The 21,614-nt window shown below is 37.3% G+C and overlaps 2 protein-coding genes across 2 annotated transcripts; both read left to right on the top strand.

The window, feature by feature from the left end:
• Positions 1-1,022: 1,022 nt before the first annotated feature.
• On the top strand, positions 1,023-9,849 carry LOC109208266 (uncharacterized oxidoreductase At1g06690, chloroplastic-like). Its single transcript, XM_019371346.1, has 10 exons — positions 1,023-1,353; positions 6,505-6,596; positions 6,694-6,734; positions 6,851-7,015; positions 7,108-7,130; positions 7,231-7,302; positions 7,421-7,588; positions 8,409-8,491; positions 8,570-8,632; positions 9,447-9,849. Exons 1-10 carry the CDS (start codon positions 1,143-1,145, stop codon positions 9,630-9,632), a joined length of 1,104 nt encoding a protein of 367 aa, XP_019226891.1. The 5' UTR covers positions 1,023-1,142; the 3' UTR covers positions 9,633-9,849.
• A 2,034-nt stretch (positions 9,850-11,883) lies between these two features.
• LOC109208264 (RNA-directed DNA polymerase homolog) lies at positions 11,884-12,348 on the top strand. The gene has a single exon (XM_019371344.1). It carries the CDS (start codon positions 11,884-11,886, stop codon positions 12,346-12,348), a length of 465 nt encoding a protein of 154 aa, XP_019226889.1.
• The last annotated feature ends 9,266 nt before the right edge of the window (positions 12,349-21,614 follow it).

The following is a 21,614-nucleotide window of genomic DNA, read 5'->3' as shown; positions in this document are numbered from 1 at the left end:
TGTTGGTGGGAGGCAAAGAAAGGTCGTAGAGTGGCGGAAATCAGGTAGACTTCAATCCATATTTTCCCCATTTCAAGAAAAGCTTTCTGCTTGATTGATACAAATGGTGACAGAATATGTGCTCCTCAAATGTTCTTTCCTTGACTTCTCCAGTAAGGACTCCAATTTTGCCCATCTTTATCATTGATTCTCCAAAATCCTTGAAGAAAGTAGATGCAAAAGAATTCATGTTGACTACTGAGAAGAACGATCGACGGAGGAACTGATGAGAGAGAATCCATGAGTTTGTATTCATGGAGAAAACTGGCGTTGAGAGAGAGGCGGTTGAGAAAGAGAGGGCAGCGTATTTTATGAGAGAGAGGGCATCGTATTTTATGGCTTAAGGGTAGGAGGTGACCATAAATAGATATTAGCTATAAAAATCAAAAGATAGCTATAGAATATAATTTTTTAAAATGGTATTTATTTAAAATAAATAAGATATTAACCTTTGCTATAGGAGGTAAAAATTCCTATTTATTATCTCATTCTACTATGTTAACTTTATGTAAAGAAAAGCAGGCTATATTTGATCCTAATTATGTGAAGGTTCATCAATACTTTGCGTTAATTTATTTTTTAATTACCTATTCATGTCAGTCACTGATATTACCAAACGGTCTAAACTTGCTTGTATTTATTCTTATTCACTAACCGAAAATAATTAGAGATTAATTAGACTCTAATTTGATTGTTTAGCATCATATTGCCACGTGTCCATCTGTGGCTTAAAATTTAATTCACCCTTCCAATTTTACCTTTTCTTTTTTTCTTCTTCTCTTCCATTTTTATCTCTAATTGGATTTTTTATTATAAATTTGTGCTATAACTTTTTGGGAAAAGTATTGGACTTGCAAGTAACTTCGTGTGGTGGGAAGAAATGGGGAGCCAACTAATTAGGACATAACCATACGAGGGAAAAACATACATGTAGTAACTAAAACCTCCAAATGAATTATTGTCGTGCTTTTTGTGAAAACAAAACAAAACCATAGGAAGTTTGTCATCATGTTTCTAACGAATTCTTGAAAAGTAGAAAAAGAGAACCATTCTTCCCTGCAAAAAGAAGAGTCTTTTGAATTCTTGAAAATTCAATAACGCAAATGGCTTTGCATTTTAGCAGTGCGTGTCTGTGTTCTTTGAGCCAAAGGAGGGTGAAAACAATTAGAGCTGTAGCTTCTGAGAGTAGTGTTATAGTGAAAGCAGAAGAAGATAAGGTGAAACTTGGTGGGTCTGATTTGAAGGTTACAAAGCTTGGTATTGGAGCTTGGTCTTGGGGTGATACTAGCTATTGGAATAACTTTGAGTGGGATGGTGAGTTTCATAGAATTCTTCCATTTTTATTACTGCTTGTTGTTTCTTTCGCTTCGATTTTCTTATTTGATTGCTGGTGTTACTGCGTGTTGCTACTGCTTCTTTTTTCATTTTTCTTTGAGTCGAGGGTGTTTCACACTACCCTACCTAGACCCCACTTGTGAGATTACACTAGGTTTATTGTTGTTGTTGTCGGTGAGTTTCATAGTATTCCTAGATATTACTATTTATTATTTCTTTCGTTTCGATTTTCTTATTGTATTGCTGGTGTTACTGTTTGTTGTTATTGCTTCTTTTTTCATCTTCCTTTGAGTCGAGGGTCTTCTACACAATCCTTCTCAAACCCCACTTATGAGATTACACTGAGTTTATTGTTGTTGTTGTTAGTGACTTTCATAGAATTGAGAAAGTTTTTGAAATTTTGGCAATTATGCTTTTCTCTTTATTTGCATTTTCTTGGGGTAATTCATTTTGCTTATTGGTTTCCTAAATCTTGATTACATTCGTCGATGAATTTGATTCTGTACTAAGCTTGGTTATTCTGGAAAAGTATTTTCTACTCGTTTTCCATCTCATCTAAAAGTTTCATTCGAAAAAACACACTTTTATTTGTTTAATTGTCTTTTCAACACGCTCCTCACGTGGGGCTTCATTTTTTTCATTAGCCAAACACGTGAAAATTTAATTTTTATAATAGGTGGTGGTGAGACTTGAATGTAAGACTTTTGTCTGCTCTGAGAACATATTGGACTGTATGATCATTTGATCTAAAAGTTTTAAGTAATTAGAAAGAGCACACTTTTATTTATATAATGCCCCTCTTCTCCATTACTATCTTAGTATTGTGTTTGTTTAGTATAGTATTAAATTTTTAGAAGTCACCAGTCAGGGATTTACTGGATATTTATTCAGGAAATTTTAAGAAATACGTATATAGAAAGCTGGATAATCTTGGTAAGATGGTCTTGTTTGCTGGTATTGAACGTAGCTCGAAGCGAATCCCCCAATTTGAGAGTTCATTACTCAAATGGTCACTCAACTATCCCAAATTATCTGGTAAAGTCATTTTTCTTTCGTTTGTAACAACAAAGTCACTTAACTATACCTATAGCACTTAGAAGGTCACTCAACTAGATTTTCCAAATTTTTGATTGTGAAATACCTATTTTACCCTCTAAATTATCAATTTTTTTAACTTCTTAAATATTTTTTTTTCTCTTTTTAATCTACATTTTGGACTTACTTATAGATAAATATATTTTATTTATAAAATAAAAAATAAAATTTTCAACTCATATAATGACGGAATAATAATATAACTGAGCATAATTTTCAAGAATATATAATGTATATATAAAAATACCTTTATTTAAATAACTATTTTTATATTACGTGCATGAAATATATATTTTCCATCCTTTATTTTCTTTCATTCTGAATTGTGTAAATAAATTTTTGAATTTTTGTTGTTAATACTAAAATTATTATTACGAACAAATTATTCTAATTAATTTGTTTTACTATGCTCATTATTTTGTTATTCTAGCATTATATATGCTTAAATACTTTTTATTTTTTAATTTATAAATAAAATTTATTTATTCTATAGGTAAGTCCATAATATAAATTACAAATGGAAAAATCATAATATTAAAAATTTTAAAAAACTAAAACGAAGATAAATGTTCATAATTAAGAGGGTAAAATAGGTATTTGGCAATCCAAAATTTGAAAAATCTAGTTGAGTGACCTTCTGAGTGCTATAGGCATAGTTAAGTGACTTTGTTGTTACAAATGAAAGAAAAGTGACTTTAGCCGATAATTTGGGATAGTTGAGTGACCATTTGAGTAATGGACTCCCCAATTTGATTGTGATTTGTGACTTTGTTACAAAGGAAAGAAGGAAATTGGTGTCACCACCCAAAACCACGTGACCGACATCCGGCACACTACCCGACCCGAGCGAACCAAACCATATGATGCACCCAAATCATATGCATGAAAACCAATTCAACCTGGGATGCTCGTTGAAAATCATATACATTTTCAAATTAAATGATAAAATATTTTCCAATTCGAAATGATAATAACAATGAGACTAAGTAAAATAAATATATTTTTATGTATGTCGTGTACAACCCCATTACTACAACTTTTCACAACTATCTATGGAGCCTTTATACCAAAGAATAGGATCAAACACTTGGGCTAATACCTGACTAGCATAAATTAAGAAAACAACATGATAGCTACCACGAAATAGGAGTGGTGCCTCACCAAAACCTCAGGAAGAGAGTCATCCTAACCCTGACCGCATGCCACGTATCACATATCATTCTGAAACATGTAAAGTAACCGGAGCCCTGGAGGGGGGCCCCTAAGGGCTGAATACACCACAACGGTACTCAATAAGTGTCATAGACTCTCGCTAACTTAAGTTCTTGGGACAAACTTTATAAAAATAATGTGCCAATATTTGATATAAAAAGATAAGAAATTTTATCAATTCATGATCCTTATCATTTTAAATAAAAGACAAGTGAAATATAACCCACAATATGAACTTTTAAAACATTTATGTCAATCCAAGATTTTGAATAAAATCATACAAAATCATTCCATTTGCTTTAAGTCACTGAGATCACTTTCGGCTCCTTAGGCCTAAACATAAGAAAATCATCCTTACCTTTCACTGGAGTACTATACCATCACTGACACAAGAAGGTCAACTAGGTTATGTACCTAGCGGCAAGTATCATATACCCTACTTGCTCAGGTCGTCTCATAGTAGTGCCGGACGAATTGACCCAGCCATGCTAATAATAGCACAAAATAGTACCCTCTCACGGGAGAGCACTCTACCGTAGTCTATACCACAAAGTGGCCATCTACGCCTACATCGGCACATGTAGCTTCATGACGACGAACACAATACATCCGAAGTCAATCTCGGTAAACACAAGTAACGCCCAAAACATTTGATATTTCAAAAATAGATTCATAGCATAGTAGCCTCAAAGGATCTATTTTTTTAATCAAGCCATAACATTAATAGAAAATCTAAACCATTTGAACAAAATTTAAATAAACTATCTTTTACATGTTAAAGCCTTTAGCAATTTAATATCAATCTTTAAAAGATACCACAAGTGCTATTCTATTATCAATTTTCAACAGGAATACTTTCCATCAAAACTTATATTTAGTACTCAAATATATATACTCTTATCAGTACGTAAGTTTTGACAAAAACTTGTAACATTTACCTTAAGTGTCATTTTGTCAACAAGATTTAAAATAAATTTTTATAAAACGACATGACACTAACTCAGAAAAGCACGAAGCACATTTGCAAACAACTTAAGCATTAACTCGAAACATGCTTTTAGAGAAATCCCTCAGAAAAGAGTAAGTTTTAATCAACTTACCTTGCTTTCGCTTTATTAACATTCACAAGCTTTCAATTCTCTTCCATCATTCCAATGTTGATTAAAATGCTCAAACATCACCAACAAATCGATATCTACAATTAGATATCCTAACTACATCAAAATATGACCTAAAATATTGACCAATATTCATTTAAGGCTCATAAGTTGACCACAAGCCTCAAACAACTCAAATCGCCGAATAGCTTCACATGCTAGCCCATTCAACTTCATTCTTATATTTTAATACCCATTCGGAGTCATTAATGATACTACATCAATTGTCCAATGCCTCCAAGCTACTATTCATCGTCTTCCATAATAAACACTTGCAAAATATATAATTCGGGTGATTACTTAGTTGATTACTTCCAACTTTTGCTAACAAATAATTCCAAAGGTTCATTGTATTCATCAATTTCATCGCCAAGATTACTATTCATCTTCTCTCTCATTTTCTCAAAAGTACTATTCATGCCATGAACTAGAGTTTTATAATCCAATCTTTCAACCATTAAAACTTGTAATAAATGCTTTAAATACTTCTAACTACTCATAATAAACGAGTTTGAAGCATTAGAATTACATCTAGTAGATCAATCTTGAAAAACCACAACTTTGATGTTTTTTGTGTTCTTGAGGATTTGATGATGAAATCTAGTATTTGAATCCAAGAATGATATTAGAAATCATGTATATTGAGTAAGAATCAACCCAAAATATCATTAACAACTTACCTTAGTTGGTTGGACTTGATTTGAGCTTAAAAACGCCTCTTGACCTCAAGAACGCTAACCCCAAAAGCTCAAAATACTCTCTCTCCCCGACTTTGTACTTATAGGCCCAAATTTCTGGGTTTCGGATACTGCCCCGGACGCTTTCGCGTCCCAATTCACTCCTCCTCCAAGCTAAGATGCGGACCCAGACCATGTGGCAGTACTCTACTACCAGCCTTTGGTAATTTGATGATAACTTCTTGTAGGAATGTCCAAATGACGAACGGTTTGAAGCGTTAGAACTAGACTCGAAGATCTTTCATTTGATAGTGTTTCCACCACATAACTCTTTATATATATCTAGATATGCTCGTCCAAAGTTAGGTCTTGCACGTACTCATTTGGAACTTAGTCTATCATGAAATTTCCAACTTGACTTGTCCCAAGGGCTCTCCTTAGGCCCTATATCACTTCAAATACACCTCGTACACTTGTTATTATATCCAATTAATATCTATCATATTAATAGTCCTCATCTGCACACAAAATGATGTAATTAGCACACATCAATTTTCTTAATAGTGCATAGGCACTTCGAAATCTTTCCGTGGTGCTGCAATTGGATTGAGGCTTAATCCCATATTGTGTGACATTCACCACCGCACAATTGTCATACACTAAGTACAATCTTAAACTGAAGTGTGATTCGGGATTCTAGGTCTTTTAAGTCACTGGGTTTTAAATCAATAATGGATCTCTTAAGACGATATAGGGTTTAGACCGAAACTACTAGGTTTGGCCGAACACGTTACCGAAACAGTAGCTCCGCCCCTGCCAATGTTATGCCTGAGTCGTCGGTTCCCTCAGCTGAATGTGATTTTGTTAATAACATAACCTGAGGCTATCATTTGTTTGGTGAAACCAAGAGAATCCCATGTTTATGATGCAAAGTGGCTTGGAAGAGATTTATCTAACATGTTTCTTTTCTTATACTGCACTGATCACAGATAGGAAGCTGAAGGCTGCAAAGACTGCTTTTGACGCCAGCGTTGATAGTGGAATAACATTTATCGATACTGCTGAGGTCTATGGTTCAAGGGTGAGTAATGGTTTTTATTTGTCAATTCTCTTAGTCTGCTAAGTTGTACAGAAAAGTTGTACAATCACGAGAAAATCACTATTTCCTCTACTTGCAGTTCTCATTCGGTGCGATAAATTCTGAAACACTGCTAGGAAGGTGAGCTCTAAGTTCTCCTAAATGTTCATTATTTTCACTTGTGGCCAAAAGAATATCAAGTTGCATGTTCTTCATGTTTGTTGTTTTAACAGTTAACGTTTTTGCTGTTATATTAGATTCATCAAGGAAAGAAAAGAAAGTAATCCAGAAGTCGACGTTGCTGTTGCGACTAAATTTGCTGCATTGCCGTGGAGGCTAGGCCGTCAAAGTGTCCTAGCGGCCCTCAAGGATTCTCTTGCACGTCTCGAACTTTCTTCGGTTGATCTTTATCAACTTCACTGGTAGGCTTCTTGAGCCCTCTCCTTTGGTTATTTTTCTCAATTCTATTAAACAGTCAATGGTTGACAAAAGCTTTTTTTGGTCTAATTTTCAGGCCAGGAATATGGGGAAATGAAGGTTTGTCTTGAATGATTACCTTGTTCCATTCATCAAATCAGTTACTTTTCTTTAACATATAAAATGGAAAAAGCTTAGTCTATGAGAATATCCTTTTCAGGTTATATTGATGGTTTAGGAGATGCAGTGGAGCAGGGCCTTGTAAAAGCTGTGGGAGTATCTAACTATAGTGGTAAACCTATTATTTCTAGTCACTCAAGTATTATGACAGTTATTGATGATTTTTTTACTTCACTCTCAACTCGGTAGCATTTTGGATATTTGGCCGATTGAAGTAGTTCTTGTTTCAGAAAAGCGTCTTCGCGCTGCATACGAGCAGCTGAAGAGGAGAGGTATTCCGCTAGCTTCAAATCAAGTCAATTATAGCCTTATATATAGGTTTCCAGAGGAAAATGGTGTAAAGGCTGCCTGTGATGAACTAGGAGTCACGTTGATCGCATATTCACCCATTGCTCAAGGTAAAACCTGATCCTTTTTTCTCTTTTGTGATAAGTTCAAGGTAAACCCTGATTATGCAGTTAAGTTGCCTATTTTTGTTAGTATGCAACTGTTTTCTTGTGAAGACGTACAATGGCCCTGATTAATGACCTCAGACATGAAATAAATAGTTACTGAGGCTTTAAGCTGTTTACCACAACAACAACAACAACAATAGACTCGGTGTAATCCCACAAGTGGAGTCTGGGGAGGGTAGTGTGTACGCAGCCTTATCCCTATCTTGCAACGGTAGAGAGGTTGTTTCCGATAAACTCTCGGCTCAAGCAAAGTACATTAATAGCAGTTTTAAAAAGAAATGCAGTAGCGGAAGAGTCTTTAAGCTGTTTATGTACATAAATTTGTAAGCTGGTTTCCTGCACCTTTGTCACACCGGTATAGAAATTATTTTATGCCATCACACATATATATAGTGTTACAAGTACATTATGCTGTTAGCTTCAAAGAACTTACTGTTGCACCCTGAAATTTAGGTGGGGTCGGGTCGGTCCTCTCTTAATTACGTTAAAATTTATTAGATTTGAAAATAAAAAGTGGAAAATGTGGAGTAAAAAAATTGCATCGGAAAGTTAGGTTTTCCGGCAATTGTGACTTTTGTGTGAGTAGGTGAAAGCGTTATGATTTTTGTGTTAGAAAACATAGTTATATAACTTCGATGAAAAAAGTCATAGTTATACGACCATTTGTGAAATTTAGCCACTGTTTCAAGCTAGAAGTAAGAAAATCTTCGTCAACTCTGCATGGAATTATTTGGCTCAGATTTACATTTGTAAACTCATGCAGGGACTTTGACTGGGAAATATACTCCAGAAAATCCACCCACTGGCCCTCGAGGACAGATTTATACTCCTGAATTTCTAACCAAAGTAAGGCCTCTATAGTATATGACTACAGATTATTAAGAATTTCACTTCTTACGTCTCAAGAACATTTGTGCACTGCAGTTGCAGCCACTCATAAATAGAATAAAGGAGATAGGAGAAAGCTACAGTAAGACTCCAACACAGGTATGTCTTCCCTATTTCTAGAAAATTTCATGATTTAGAGCCCGTTTGGATTGGCTTTAAAAAAGTAGCTTTTTAGCAGAATTTTTCAGTTATCAAAAAAGGAAGCCTACTAGCTTAGTATGTGATCCTTAATCAAAACGAGATTTTTTTATTTTTCGATGGTCCGTTGAGTCAAGATTTATAAAATCATGAGGAAATTCCAAGTTCACCTTTGAGTCAACATTCAATATATTAGGGATTTAAGTTAAATACCCTAATGGTGTACAAATGTTTTAATACTTCAGTGAATTTTAACTTGTGATAGTTATTATATTTATTAGATTACAAATTATTGCTTATCAAGAAATTTACCTATAACTGCTTAATAAGTGACCTGATCGTATAAATATTTTATATGTCATCAGTGCATAATAGACCTTAAACTCGTATTTTAGGTGGTTCTTGGATGACTTTAGGAATATGATAGTCGTTACTTGGGCAATTCTTGGAAAGTCTTAAGGAGAAAAGGCGAAGGGAAATAATGATTTTCATTGTGTAAAGATATGTCACTTGGGCCTAACTCAACCCCAAAAGTTAGCTCGTGGGGGAAAGATTGGCCAAGTCCATATAAGGAGACTACCAGCCCATTCCCTAACCATGTGGGACTCTAACCTACTCTAACACCCCCTCGCACGCCCAGATCACCAACTGTAGCGTGGAGAAAATATCATAGGGGCCCAAACGGGAACGGACCTGGCTCTGTTACCATGTAAAATACAGAGAAAATGGAAAATGCTTTTGCACTCATTTGCTCTTGTCTTGTTACCTTCCACAGGTGGTCCTGAATTGGTTGATTGCACAAGAGAATGTTGTTCCCATCCCAGGAGCCAAAAATGCAGATCAAGCTAAAGAATTTGCTGGTGCATTGGGTTGGAGACTCACTCAAGACGAAGTTGACGAACTTCGGTCTTTGGCAGTAGATTTGAAACCGGTTGCAGGTTTACCTGTCGAAAAATTATAAGCAGACAAGTTAATTTTTACATGTACATCAATTTTTTCCTTAAATGTCTACATGTATTTCACAGTGATTAGTTTTAGAGAGTATAAGATTTCGAAAGTCTTGAAAATGTAATGACTGCTAAGGCCTTGAATACTACTCCTATTCTTCATGTAATGCAATGTGAAACTACTGTATGTTAAGCAAAAGTATAAATTCCCTGGGATTTAAATTATATACACTAACAATGTAAAGAAATTTTACGGATTAGTGCAATTTCAATTGGCTAGAGTAGGATATTATTCTATTTTTCAAGTTACTTATTATGTTTGTTGTTAGGATCGGAACACGGGTAGTGCGTATGTTAAACCTGCTGTTACTAGGGTCTATACCCGCAGAAAGAAGGGTGAAAATAAGGCTTAAATGTAATTGTTTTATTTATTTATTATTATGTATCTGTATTGGTAGTAGTTACCTAGCAGTTCAAGCAGTTATTTTGTGTTATATTATATTAGGAAGAAGGGAAGACAACCAGTTTATTTCTGTAGTATTTTCTCTGGCAAATTTGGAGGTTAAGGTTCCTCAAAATACCTTGGTTGTTAGGTGTATTAATGTTCTAATTATTGTTTGTTTCTCTGTAGAACTTATTCTGTTTGTTGGTAGCAATAAAGAATAGTTGAAGTGTTGTTCTGTATTGCAAATTCACTGATTACAGTTAGGAGAAATTCTGGTTTCCTAACTTTTTTGGTATCAGAGCCTTCATGGTTTCAACCAGAATGGAAGGATGAATTGAAGGGTTAGAGAAAACAATGAATGAAGTACAAGAGGAGATTGGGGCAGTACGGGATTACCTAGGCCAGTTACGGGAGTGGATGCAGAAAAAGGATGAACATGATGCTGAAATTCTTCGACATATGAAGGGAAATCCGACAAATCACGCAGATCCAACTAAAGAGGCAGAAATGATGGCAGGAAATAGCGGCAATCAGGGAGGCAATGGACAACGTGAGGGGGTTCAACCACAATTTCGTGATGAAACACGTCCTAGAAGGCTAGAATTACCCTTATTCTCTGGTGATTGAAGAGAAGAATTGGGCTCTCAGCCAAGCACACTTGCCAAGACATATGCGTATGGCACTTCCTAGGGGTCCAACCCATTACCCTGTGACTGACAACAACCAAAAAGGAAGCACTACAAGTCCTCATGTGCGTGTAGCCACAACACCCTTTAACTCTGCACGTACAGCTGTTACAACAGTACCACGATAATTTCACGAACAAAAGCGAGGAGAAATCGTACCGGCAACGCCAGAAACTTCTGCAAGGCGTGGAGGAGCATACAAAAGGCTATTTGATGCAGAATATCAAGATAAATTGAGAAAAGTTCTTTGTTTTTGCTGCGATGAAAAATATGGCCCTAATCACCGGTGCAATTTTAAACAGTTAAATCTACTTATTGTGGCAGCAGAGGATGACCAAGAAGGAGACATAGATGAGCAAATGGAGGAAGTAATAAGCGCAGGGATAGACCAATTAAATGTTCTAGGACAGACGGAACCACAAAAGTTAATGCATTTGTCTTGCACTCTATTGCAGGATTTACCTCAAAAAAGTCCTTGAAAGATGGGGAACAATATTGGGAAAGAAGGTTATTATGTTGATTGATAGCGGAGCATCAAAATTTTTTATCTCTCGCATAGTTGCTGAAGCATTAAGGTTAAAACAAACATAAACAAAGCCGTTTTTGGTAGAAGTGGGGAATGGACATCATGTAAAAAGCATGGGAAGTTGCAAAGAAGTGGAATTGTGGATAGATGAAATGCGGGTAATACAGGATTATTTTCTTTTTGATTTGGGCAGTGCCGATGTAGTGTTAGGAATCGAGTGGCTAGAGACTTTGGGGGGTATCCAAGCCAATTTCAAAAGATTGACACTGAAATTTAAAATAGAGGGGCAAATACGAGTTGTTCGAGGCGACCCCTCATTGTGCAAATCGGTGGCTTCACTCAAAAATCTGTTTAAAGCCTTGCAAAAAGATGCAGAAGGGTATTATGTTAATCTAAATGAGTTAACAACAAGGGAAGAACAAGAGAATTTGGATTTGCAGCAATTACTTGAAGAATTTGGAATGTTATTTGAGGAACCAAAATGGCTGCCACCTAGTAGGAGCCATGATCATGCTATCCAACATAAAACAGGAACCAATCCACCCAATATTCGTCCATATCGTTACCCCCATTACCAGAAAAATGAGATTGAGTGAATTGTAAGGGAAATGCTAGTAGCTGGTATCATCCAACCAAGTACAAGTCCTTTCTCTAGTTCAGTATTGCTAGTTCGCAAAAAGGATGGTAATTGGCGATTCTGCATGGATTATCGGGCCCTTAATAAGATTACTATTCCAGATAAATTTCCAATTCCAGCAATTGATGAGTTACTAGATGAGCTTGGGGGTGCCATTATATTCTCGAAATTGGATCTAAGATCCGGGTATCATCAAATCCGGGTTTGCAAGGAGGATGTAGCGAAGACAGCTTTTCGTACACATGAAGGCCACTATGAGTTTTTGCTCATGCCTTTTGGACTGACCAACGCTCCATCTACTTTTCAAGCCTTGATGAATGATATATTTCGTCCTTACTTACATAAGTTTGTATTGGTCTTTTTTGATGACATATTAGTTTATAGTGCAAATTTTGCTACTCATTGGATCATTGGCGGGAGGTGCTGCAAATTTTAAAACTTCATAACTTGGTCGTCAATCGGAAAAAATGTCATTTTGGACAGCAATAACTGGAGTAGTTAGGGCATATTATTTCAGCAGATGGAGTTTCAGCAGATCCTTCCAAAATAACAAGTATGGTTAATTGGCCAATTCTCAAAGATGTTAAAGGTTTGAGAGGATTTTTGGGACTTACTAGTTACTACAGGAAGTTTGTTCGTGACTATGGGAAGATAGCCAGGCCACTCACACAATTGCTCAAGAAAGATGCTTTTAGTTGGAATAACAAAGCTCAATTAGCTTTCGGTTCTCTTAAGCAGGCTATGGTCACTTTGCCAGTTTTGGCACTACCGGATTTTAACAAGGTGTTTGTGCTTGAGACTGATGCTTCAGGATTTGGAATTGGAGCTGTCTTAATGCAAGAAGGACGGCCCATTGCTTTTCTCATCCAAGGACTCTCTATTCGAGTACAATCTAAATCAGTATATGAGAGAAAGTTAATGGCTATTGTTTTAGCTGTACAGAAGTGGCATCATTATCTAATGGGTCGACATTTCATTATCCGGACGGACCAAAGAAGTCTCCAATTTCTCATGGGCCAGCATGTCATGGCTGAAGAGCAACAAAAATGGGTCAGCAAGTTGATGGGATTTGATTTTGAGATTCAATATCGCCCAGGTTGTGAGAATAAGGCAGCTGACGCTTTGTCTCGCCAGTTTCATTTCATGGCCTTTTCTGTTTTACACAACAGTACCTTAGATGATCTTGTCACAGAAATTCAACAAGATGATCAACTTCGTCAAGTGACACAAGATTTGCTTCGAGATCCAGCTTCACAACCGAATTATGCTCTAAAAAATGGCTGCCTATTTTTCAAAAGTCGGTTGGTGATTTCCCATTCTTCATTACACATTCCTATGCTCCTTAAAGAATTTCACTCTTCACCTACAGGTGGTCATTTAGGTTTTTTCCGGACATACAAGCGTATCTCACAGGTGTTGTATTGGAATGGAATTAAAAGGGATGTACAAAACTTTGTGGCTAGTTGTGAAGTTTGCAAGCAGAACAAGTATGAAACCCTTAGTCCCGCTGGCTTGATGCAACCATTGCCTATTCCTACCAAAGTTTGGGATGATATTTCTATGGATTTCATCAGTGGATTACCAAAAGTAATGGGGTACGATACTATACTAGTTGTGGTGGACCGTTTCACCAAATATAGCCACATCTCATCCATATACAGCAAAGAGTATTGCTGAGCTGTTTGTTCGTGAGGTTGTACTACTGCATGGCTTTTCCAAATCTATTGTTTCAGACCGAGATCGGGTTTTTATCAGCCAATTTTGGCAGGAATTATTTAAATTGTTCGGCACTAACCTCAAATTGAGCTCAGGTTATCACCCTCAGACCGACGGTCAAACTGAGGTTGTCAATAGCTCTTTGGAGACTTATTTGCGATGTTTTGCAGGGGCACATCCAAAACAGTGGCCAAAATGGATTCCTTGGGCTGAATTTTAGTTTAATACCACTTACCATGGTTCCACCAAGTTGACTCCCTTTAGAGCGTTATATGGACGAGATCCTCCTTCCTTGTTGAAGTTCACTGATGAAATTTCTGCTGTCGAAGAGGTCAACCAGCAGCTTGTTGCTCGCAACACAATTCTGGATGAACTCAAAGCTAATCTAACCCATGCTCAAGTTCAAATGAAACTTTATGCTGATGCTAAGCGTCGTGAAGTTGTATTTCAGCCTGGTGATTTGGTTTATCTTCGCATGCAACCTTTCAAGCTTCGCTCCCTTGCTAAAAAGGTTAATCAGAAGTTAAGTCCTCGTTACTATGGGCTAAGGGTGTCTAACGGGCCGGGTTGACCCGTAACCGGACCGGCCCAGACCGGTTAAAACCAGAAACCGGACCGGCCCGGTACATAGGGGGCCGGGTGGGCTGGGTAGGAGGGGTAGAGGGGGTTAGTCCGTTTACTTTTTTTTTAACCGGACCGGTCAAACCTGGTCCACGTGAACAGTACCCTGTACCTGTTTAACCGGGCCGGACCGGACCGGTACAACGGCTATAACTTTTTTTTGTATTTTATTTTAATTTTTTAAAATAAGTGGGGCCCACTAACCGTTGCAACGGTCACCCCTGGCAGGGATCCGTTGCCCAACGGAATTATTGCATTAATAGCCTCTATTTTCTTTAAAATTTAACCTTTTTTCAATTTACAAAATTAACCTTCTCTAAAACTATAAATACCCCCCCCCCTCTTCTTCATTTCTTCACTCAACTCTCATTTCTCAATCTCAATTTCTCTCATTTCTCAATCTCAATTTCTCTCATTCTCTCATTCTCTAATTTTCAAGACTTCAAGTCTTCAATTCATCTTCTAATTTTATTTGGCTCTTTTTTCTTGAATTTAATTTATCGTGTTTTATCATTCGGATTTTGAAGTTTGAACAATTGAACTTCAAAATTGAAATACTTGCTTGACGTTTGTTCGTGGTAACATCGAAATTGCTTAATCAAGTGCTCAATTTATTGTCGAATTCGGTGCACTCCCTCCAACTCTTTCTCTTATTTACTATTTTAATTGCATATTTAATTTTAGCTTATACTTTAATTTTTACAATATGTTAAATGCTGCTAAAAGAGCGTGTAGAAAAGTTACTGGTAGGGGAAGCAATGCTTCGGAAGTTTTAGTATGTTTCAGAGATTGGATTAGATCGGAACGAAGAAATCAAGGACGTGAAGATGTTGATAGCCCAGAAGACGAGGAACTTGGAGATATATTAACACATGGTAACCCATCCGAATTTAACACTCCAGAAGAAGGTCACTCAGTTCATATTGATTATGAAGAACTTACTAAGGCAATGCAAAACCTTTGAATTTAGTCTTTTTTGGTTAATTTACTTGTTGTTAAATGTAAACCTTTCAATTTGTAAGTTTGAATTTTGAAATAAATGTAGCACTTGCAATTTATAAGTGCAATTTTTTCCCATATTCCTTGTATTCTTTATATTAATACTTTGTATTAATATAACTTACAATAGTTATACAAAATACAAAAAAAAAATTAAAAAATACACTAAACCCGGCCCGGCCCGACCCCCTCAACCCGTAACCCTTACGGTTCAATTTTTACCCGGATAAACCCGAACCCGTTAAGCCCCAACCCTTAACCGGCCCGGACCGCAACCCGTACGGGTCCAAAAAATCCCAACCCAGCCCGGCCCGGCCCACCCGTTTAACACCCTTACTATGGGCCATATACTGTCTTCAGCAAAATTGGTGAAGTTGCTTATCGCCTTGATTTACCCCCTCATTCACGAGTGCATCCCGTATTTCAAGTTTCTTGGCTAAAGCGTGCTGTGAAAGATTCTACTCCAGTTCACCAGCTCCCTCCTTTATTGTCTGAAGAACTTGAAATGCAAGTGCAACCTGAAAGTGTAGTGGATTGTCGAACACTCTTGAATGGCTCCCAAGAAGTTTTAATTAAGTGGAAGGACTTACCAGACTTTGAAAACACTTGGGAATCCTATGAAGTCATTGATGCGCAGTTTCCTCATTTTCACCTTGAGGACAAGGTGAAACTTGTTGGGGCGTGTATTGTTAGACTTGCTGTTACTAGGGTCTATAACCGCAGAAAGAAAGGTGAAAATAAGGCTTAAATGTAATTGTTTTATTTATTTATTATTATGTATCTGTATTGGTAGTAGTTACCTAGCAGTTAACTAGCAGTTCAGGCAGTTATTTTGTGTTATATTATATTAGGAAGAAGGGAAGACGACCAGTTTATTTCTGTAGTATTTTCTCTAGCAGATTTGGAGGTTAAGGTTCCTCAAAATACCTTGGTTGTTAGGTGTATTAATGTTCTAATTGTTGTTTGTTTCTCTGTAGAACTTATTTTGTTTGTTGGTAGCAATAAAGAATAGTTGAAGTGTTGTTCTGTATTGCAAATTCACTGATTACAGTTAGGAGAAATTCTGGTTTCCTAACAGTGTACTTTATCCAAACAATGTTATAATGACAATAACAATGACAATGCAAGTTGATAAAAACGACAAATAAAGCATATAAAGAAGTTAACAATTTAACATGGTTCGGTCAGTGTGACCTACGTCCATAAGCGGAGAGGAGCAAAATCACTACAGCAACAAGAGTACAAAAGAGCGTACAAAATTAGAGTAAATAGTCTAATTAATCCCAAATACCCCCGAGAGAATAACCTCACAAGATCACTCCAAAGAAAGAGGATCACACAAGTGTTTCGCAACACTCAGCTCTCTTACAAAATACTCTCAATTACTAAAGGAGAAAGGAGGAGAAGAAACAAGAAATGAAGGCTCAAGTCTTTTTGGTGTGTCTAAAATGAACAAATGACCTTTCCTTTTATACGCAAAAAAGCTTTGGCCTCCAAGGTGTAAAAGAAAAGATACAACTTGTGCAAATGATATCCACCACACAATGCAATATTTTTGGGTCCCAAAGAATATTGCCAACAAGGTCTACTTTGCAAATAGACTCCACTAGCCAAAATATTGGCCATATTACAAATCTCCACCTTTGCCTTATTTTGGCTAATATAGTAAATTTACTCCTCTCCGCAAAAGCCCCAATGGGCATATGTCCAAATTTAATGCCATCAAAATCAGACAAGTTTTCTGATACCGAAACTGTAGTAGGGCCTATAACATGGATCCCAATAAAGTATACAACAAACCAGATCTGTGTGCTTTCATGATCACAAGAGCACCTTGAAAAATTTCAGAACTCCACCTTCACCAGTGAATTTGCACCCAAGGGATTCTAAAGTGCCCAAAGAGATGAGATTTTTCTTCAACTCAGGAACATATTTAACATCGGTGAGAGTTCTCACCACACCATCGTACATTCTGATCTGAATTGTACCTTTGCCAATAAAGTTACAAGTAACATTGTTACCCAGTTGGACAACTCCACCTTCACCTGAATCATATGTAGAAATAGAGATGGCAATTGGGGCGGGGCGGGGCGGGGCAGTGCAAGCCTTGACCCACTAAAATTTTGACCCGCCCTGCCCTGCCCCGTTTAGCCTTTTTCCAAATTTTTTCCCCGCCCCGCCCCGCCCTATTAAGACCTGCCCCACCCTGCCCCGTTTAGATTCTCTTTCATTTTTTTCTCTTAATTTTTGTTTATTTTCAAACGTTAGCTTTCGTTAGATCAGATAGTGATTGAATCAAATCCATACACTTGACTTAACTGAAGGATAAATAAGCTCAGTCAAATAACATAAGATCTGAAACTAAAACAAATGTATTTCTCTGGGATTGAAAATGCAATCTTTCCTTTCTTATACCGTATCCAACTTAATTAAATGCACTAACAAATATTCTGATGAATGAAGAAGGCAACCTAATTAAATGCACTAACAAATAACTGAAGGATCAGTGCATATTATTTGATTCAAGCTTACAACAACCCCATTCATCATGAAGAAATCACGTTAGAAGTGGCTTAAGGAGACGTGAATTCTAAGTTATTCTATGCTATTGTAAAAGAAAATACCGTAGGAGATTTAGTGCGACTTACGTAACCTGATGAATGAAGAAGGCAAAACGTTGTTCATGTTGCTATATGATTCTATTGACACTTCCTTCGGTTGTTCGCTGTTAAACAATTTCAGCAGCTCCATACCTTGCCCTGCCCTGCCCTAACCCATCAATTTTTTCCAAAAATAATATTTTTGCCATGCCCTGCCCTGCCCCCGCCCTATTTAGATCTTCCCCTACCCCGCCCCATTAAGAGTTCGCCCCGCCCCGCCCCGCCCCGCCCCGCCCCAATTGCCATCTCTAATAGAAAATAAGTCCCTGCTAGGATACATATGATAAGAACAACCGGAATCTAAAATTCACTCACTATCTGTTTGAAACTAGTTTCAGTTGCTAAAAATATAGTTCCCTCAATCTCATCAGTTGCTACACTAGCTTCGGTATCAGTATTTTTGTGCTCATTTTTCCTTTCCTTATGCTTTTCTTTATTTTGTAGGTCAACTTAACCTGAGAAGCTAAATGTTGTAGGTCAACTTAACCTGATGGCATTAACTTTTGCATTTTGCTTTCAGAATCACACATTCCCTAGACAGAACTTGCAACTGGAACAAAGCCTCTGATGCTCTCTCCTGGTTGCAAGAGCATCATAGCAGTAACAAAAGAGGACTTGGCTATGGGACTCAAGCTCCTAAATGGGATCCAAAAAGCAAGTGCCTCACTCTTCCTGAAAATAAAATCTGCACACACTGTGGTAAGACTGGCCATTACAAATATGAATGTAATGCAAAAGAAAAGGCCAGTCAAAGAAACAAAGCTTTTGTTCAAGGAAAGCATAAGCTGCCTAGTTGGGCAAGAAAGAATCCGATTCATCCTTTTGCCAATAGAAAGGGACCCAAACTAGTTTGGGTTCCTAAGACTAACCCCTGATTTCCTTTTGCAGGTCCAAGTGAAAGGGAGGAGCCAAATATGGTATATGGATAGTGGCTGCTCAAAACATATGACTGGGGACAAGGACCAGTTCCTTTCACTTGAGGACCTAAAAGAAGGTAATGTCTCCTTTGGTAATGGAAAGAAAGGTGAGATCATTGGGGTTGGAAAGGTAGGCAAAACAGATTCTCATTCTATAGAGAATGTCTACCTGATAGATGGCTTATAGCTTAATAAGTGTGTCACAATTGTATGACAGAGGTAACCTTGTGGCTTTTACCTCCACCAAATGCTTTGTGATTAACCTTACCACTGACAAGATTATTTTGCAGGGAAAAAGAGTTAACAATATTTACATTGTAGATTTGTCAACTCTTTCAGAAAATGAACTCACTTGATTAAGTGTGTTGGTTAATGATCCCCTCCTATGGCACAAAAGACTTGGTCATGCCAGTCTAAATCAGCTAAACAAATTAGTCTCCAAGGACTTGGTGGTAGGTTGACCTAATATCAAGTTCAAGGAAGACAAAATTTGTGAGGCATGTGCAAGGGGGAAGCAGGTAAGGTCATCCTTCAAATCCAAGAAAATGGTAAGTACGTCCAAGACGTTGGAACTGGTTCATATGGATCTATGTGGTCCAATGAGAACCATGAGCAGAGGTGGAAAGAAGTATGTAATGGTGCTAGTTGATGACTATTCTAGATTCACCTGGGTTTTATTTCTAGCTTCCAAAGATGAAGCATTTGACATGTTTTCTACATTTGTTAGGAAGACTCAGAAACAATTAGGAAATCATCTTGCATCCATTAAGTCTGATCATGGAACTGAGTTTAAAAACTCTAAGTTCGCTGAGTTCTGTGATGAAAATGGTATAGATCACAACTTCTCTGCCCTCAGAACTCCACAACAAAATGGAGTGGTTGAAAGGAAAAATAGAACTCTTGAGGATATAGCTAGAACAATGTTACTATCTAGCAAATTGCCTCACAGCTTCTGGGCAGAGGCTGTAAATACTGCATGTTACATCATAAATAGATGCAAGACCAGACCTCTAGTAGAGAAGACTCCCTATGAGTTACTTAAAGGGAGAAAACCAAATATATCCCATCTTAGGGCTTTTGGTTGCAAGTGCTATGTGCACAATAATGGAAAAGACTCCCTAGGAAAGTTTGATCCCAGAAGTGATGAGGGAGTATTCTTGGGATATTCTTCACATAGCAAAGCTTATAAAGTTTTTAATAAAAGAACTCTGTGTGTAGAAGAAAGTGTGCATGTAGTATTTGATGAAACTAACATTCTTTCAGAGAGACAGGAACATGAAGATGAAGCCATTGGACTAGTCAAAGACTTGGCTGAAGCATCAGCTCAAGTCAAAGTGACACCTGCAGAAGGAACAGGTAATGGAACAGGTTCTTCCTTACAGGACAACCTGACAGGGGGAAGAAATCAAAAGGGAATTGAAATAAACTTCTCGAAGGAACCTGTTCATGAACCTGTTCCTCATCAAATTGCTAAAACATCCAGTAGAAGCCAGTTGGTTGTAAAACCTCACAAGTATCAAAGTTCTCATCCCATTGAGAACATTATCATTGATCCAACTTCTGAAGTCAAAACCAGATCACAATTAAAGAATCTGTGTGCTTTTGATGCTTTCTGATCTATCATTGAACCTAAAAATATTGCTGAGGCTTTGCAGGATGCAGATTGGGTGAATGCAATACAGGACGAGCTAAACCAGTTTGAAAGAAGTCAAGTTTGGCACCTAGTTCCAAGACCCAAGGATAGATCAGTCATTGGCACTAAATGGGTCTTTAGGAACAAACTTGATGAAGATGAAACTGTCACAAGAAACAAGGCAAGGTTGGTGGTCCAAGGTTACAGCCAAGAGGAAGGAATAGACTATGATGAGACATTTGCTCCAGTTGCAAGACTAGAGGCAATCAGGTTTCTCATAGCCTTTGCAGCACATATGGAATTCACTCTTCATCAAATGGATGTCAAAAGTGCCTTCCTGAATGGCTATTTGAAGGAAGAAGTGTTTGTGAAACAACCTCCAGGGTTTGAAAGCAAAGAATGTCCTGAACATGTGTACAAGCTGGACAAGGCTCTCTATGGACTCAAACTGGCACCAAGAGCATGGTATGAAATATTGTCAAAATTCTTACTGGAGCATGGATACAAGAGAGGTAAAATAGATAGTACCTTATTCTTAAGGGAAAAAGGTAAGGACATTCTTGTTGTACAAATTTATGTTGATGACATAATCTTTGGGGCCACCACTGACAAGTTAAGCAAAGAGTTTGCAAAACTAATGGGAAGTGAATTTGAAATGAGCATGATGGGTGAGCTTAACTTCTTCTTAGGGCTGCAGATCAAGCAAAGTCAAAATGGAACCATGATTCATCAGTAGAAGTACACAAAAGAACTAATCAAGAAGTTTAAAATGGAGGATTCTAAAGAAATAGATACACATATTGCAACTGCCACTAAATTAGATATTGATGAACCCGGTTCATCAGTTGATCAGAAGTTGTATAAGGGTATGATTGGTTCACTCTTGTATCTTACTGCCAGTAGACCTGACATTGTTTTCAGTGTAGGGCTATGTGCTCGTTTTCAGGCAAATCCAAAAGAGTCTCATTTGACTGCTGTCAAGAGGATACTGAGATATTTGAAAGGCACTACTGAATTGTGTCTTTGGTACCCTAAAGGTAGTAATTTCAATCTAGTAGGATATGCTGATGCTGACTATGCAGGTTTCCTAGTGGATAGAAAAAGCACCTCAGGTATGGCACACTTTCTTGGCTCATGTCTTGTATCATGGGCTACC

This window comes from Nicotiana attenuata, unplaced genomic scaffold, assembly GCF_001879085.1.
Source record: "Nicotiana attenuata strain UT unplaced genomic scaffold, NIATTr2, whole genome shotgun sequence".
In the NCBI taxonomy this organism is placed as follows: domain Eukaryota; kingdom Viridiplantae; phylum Streptophyta; class Magnoliopsida; order Solanales; family Solanaceae; genus Nicotiana; species Nicotiana attenuata.
This window is presented reverse-complemented; position numbering and strand designations above follow the sequence as displayed.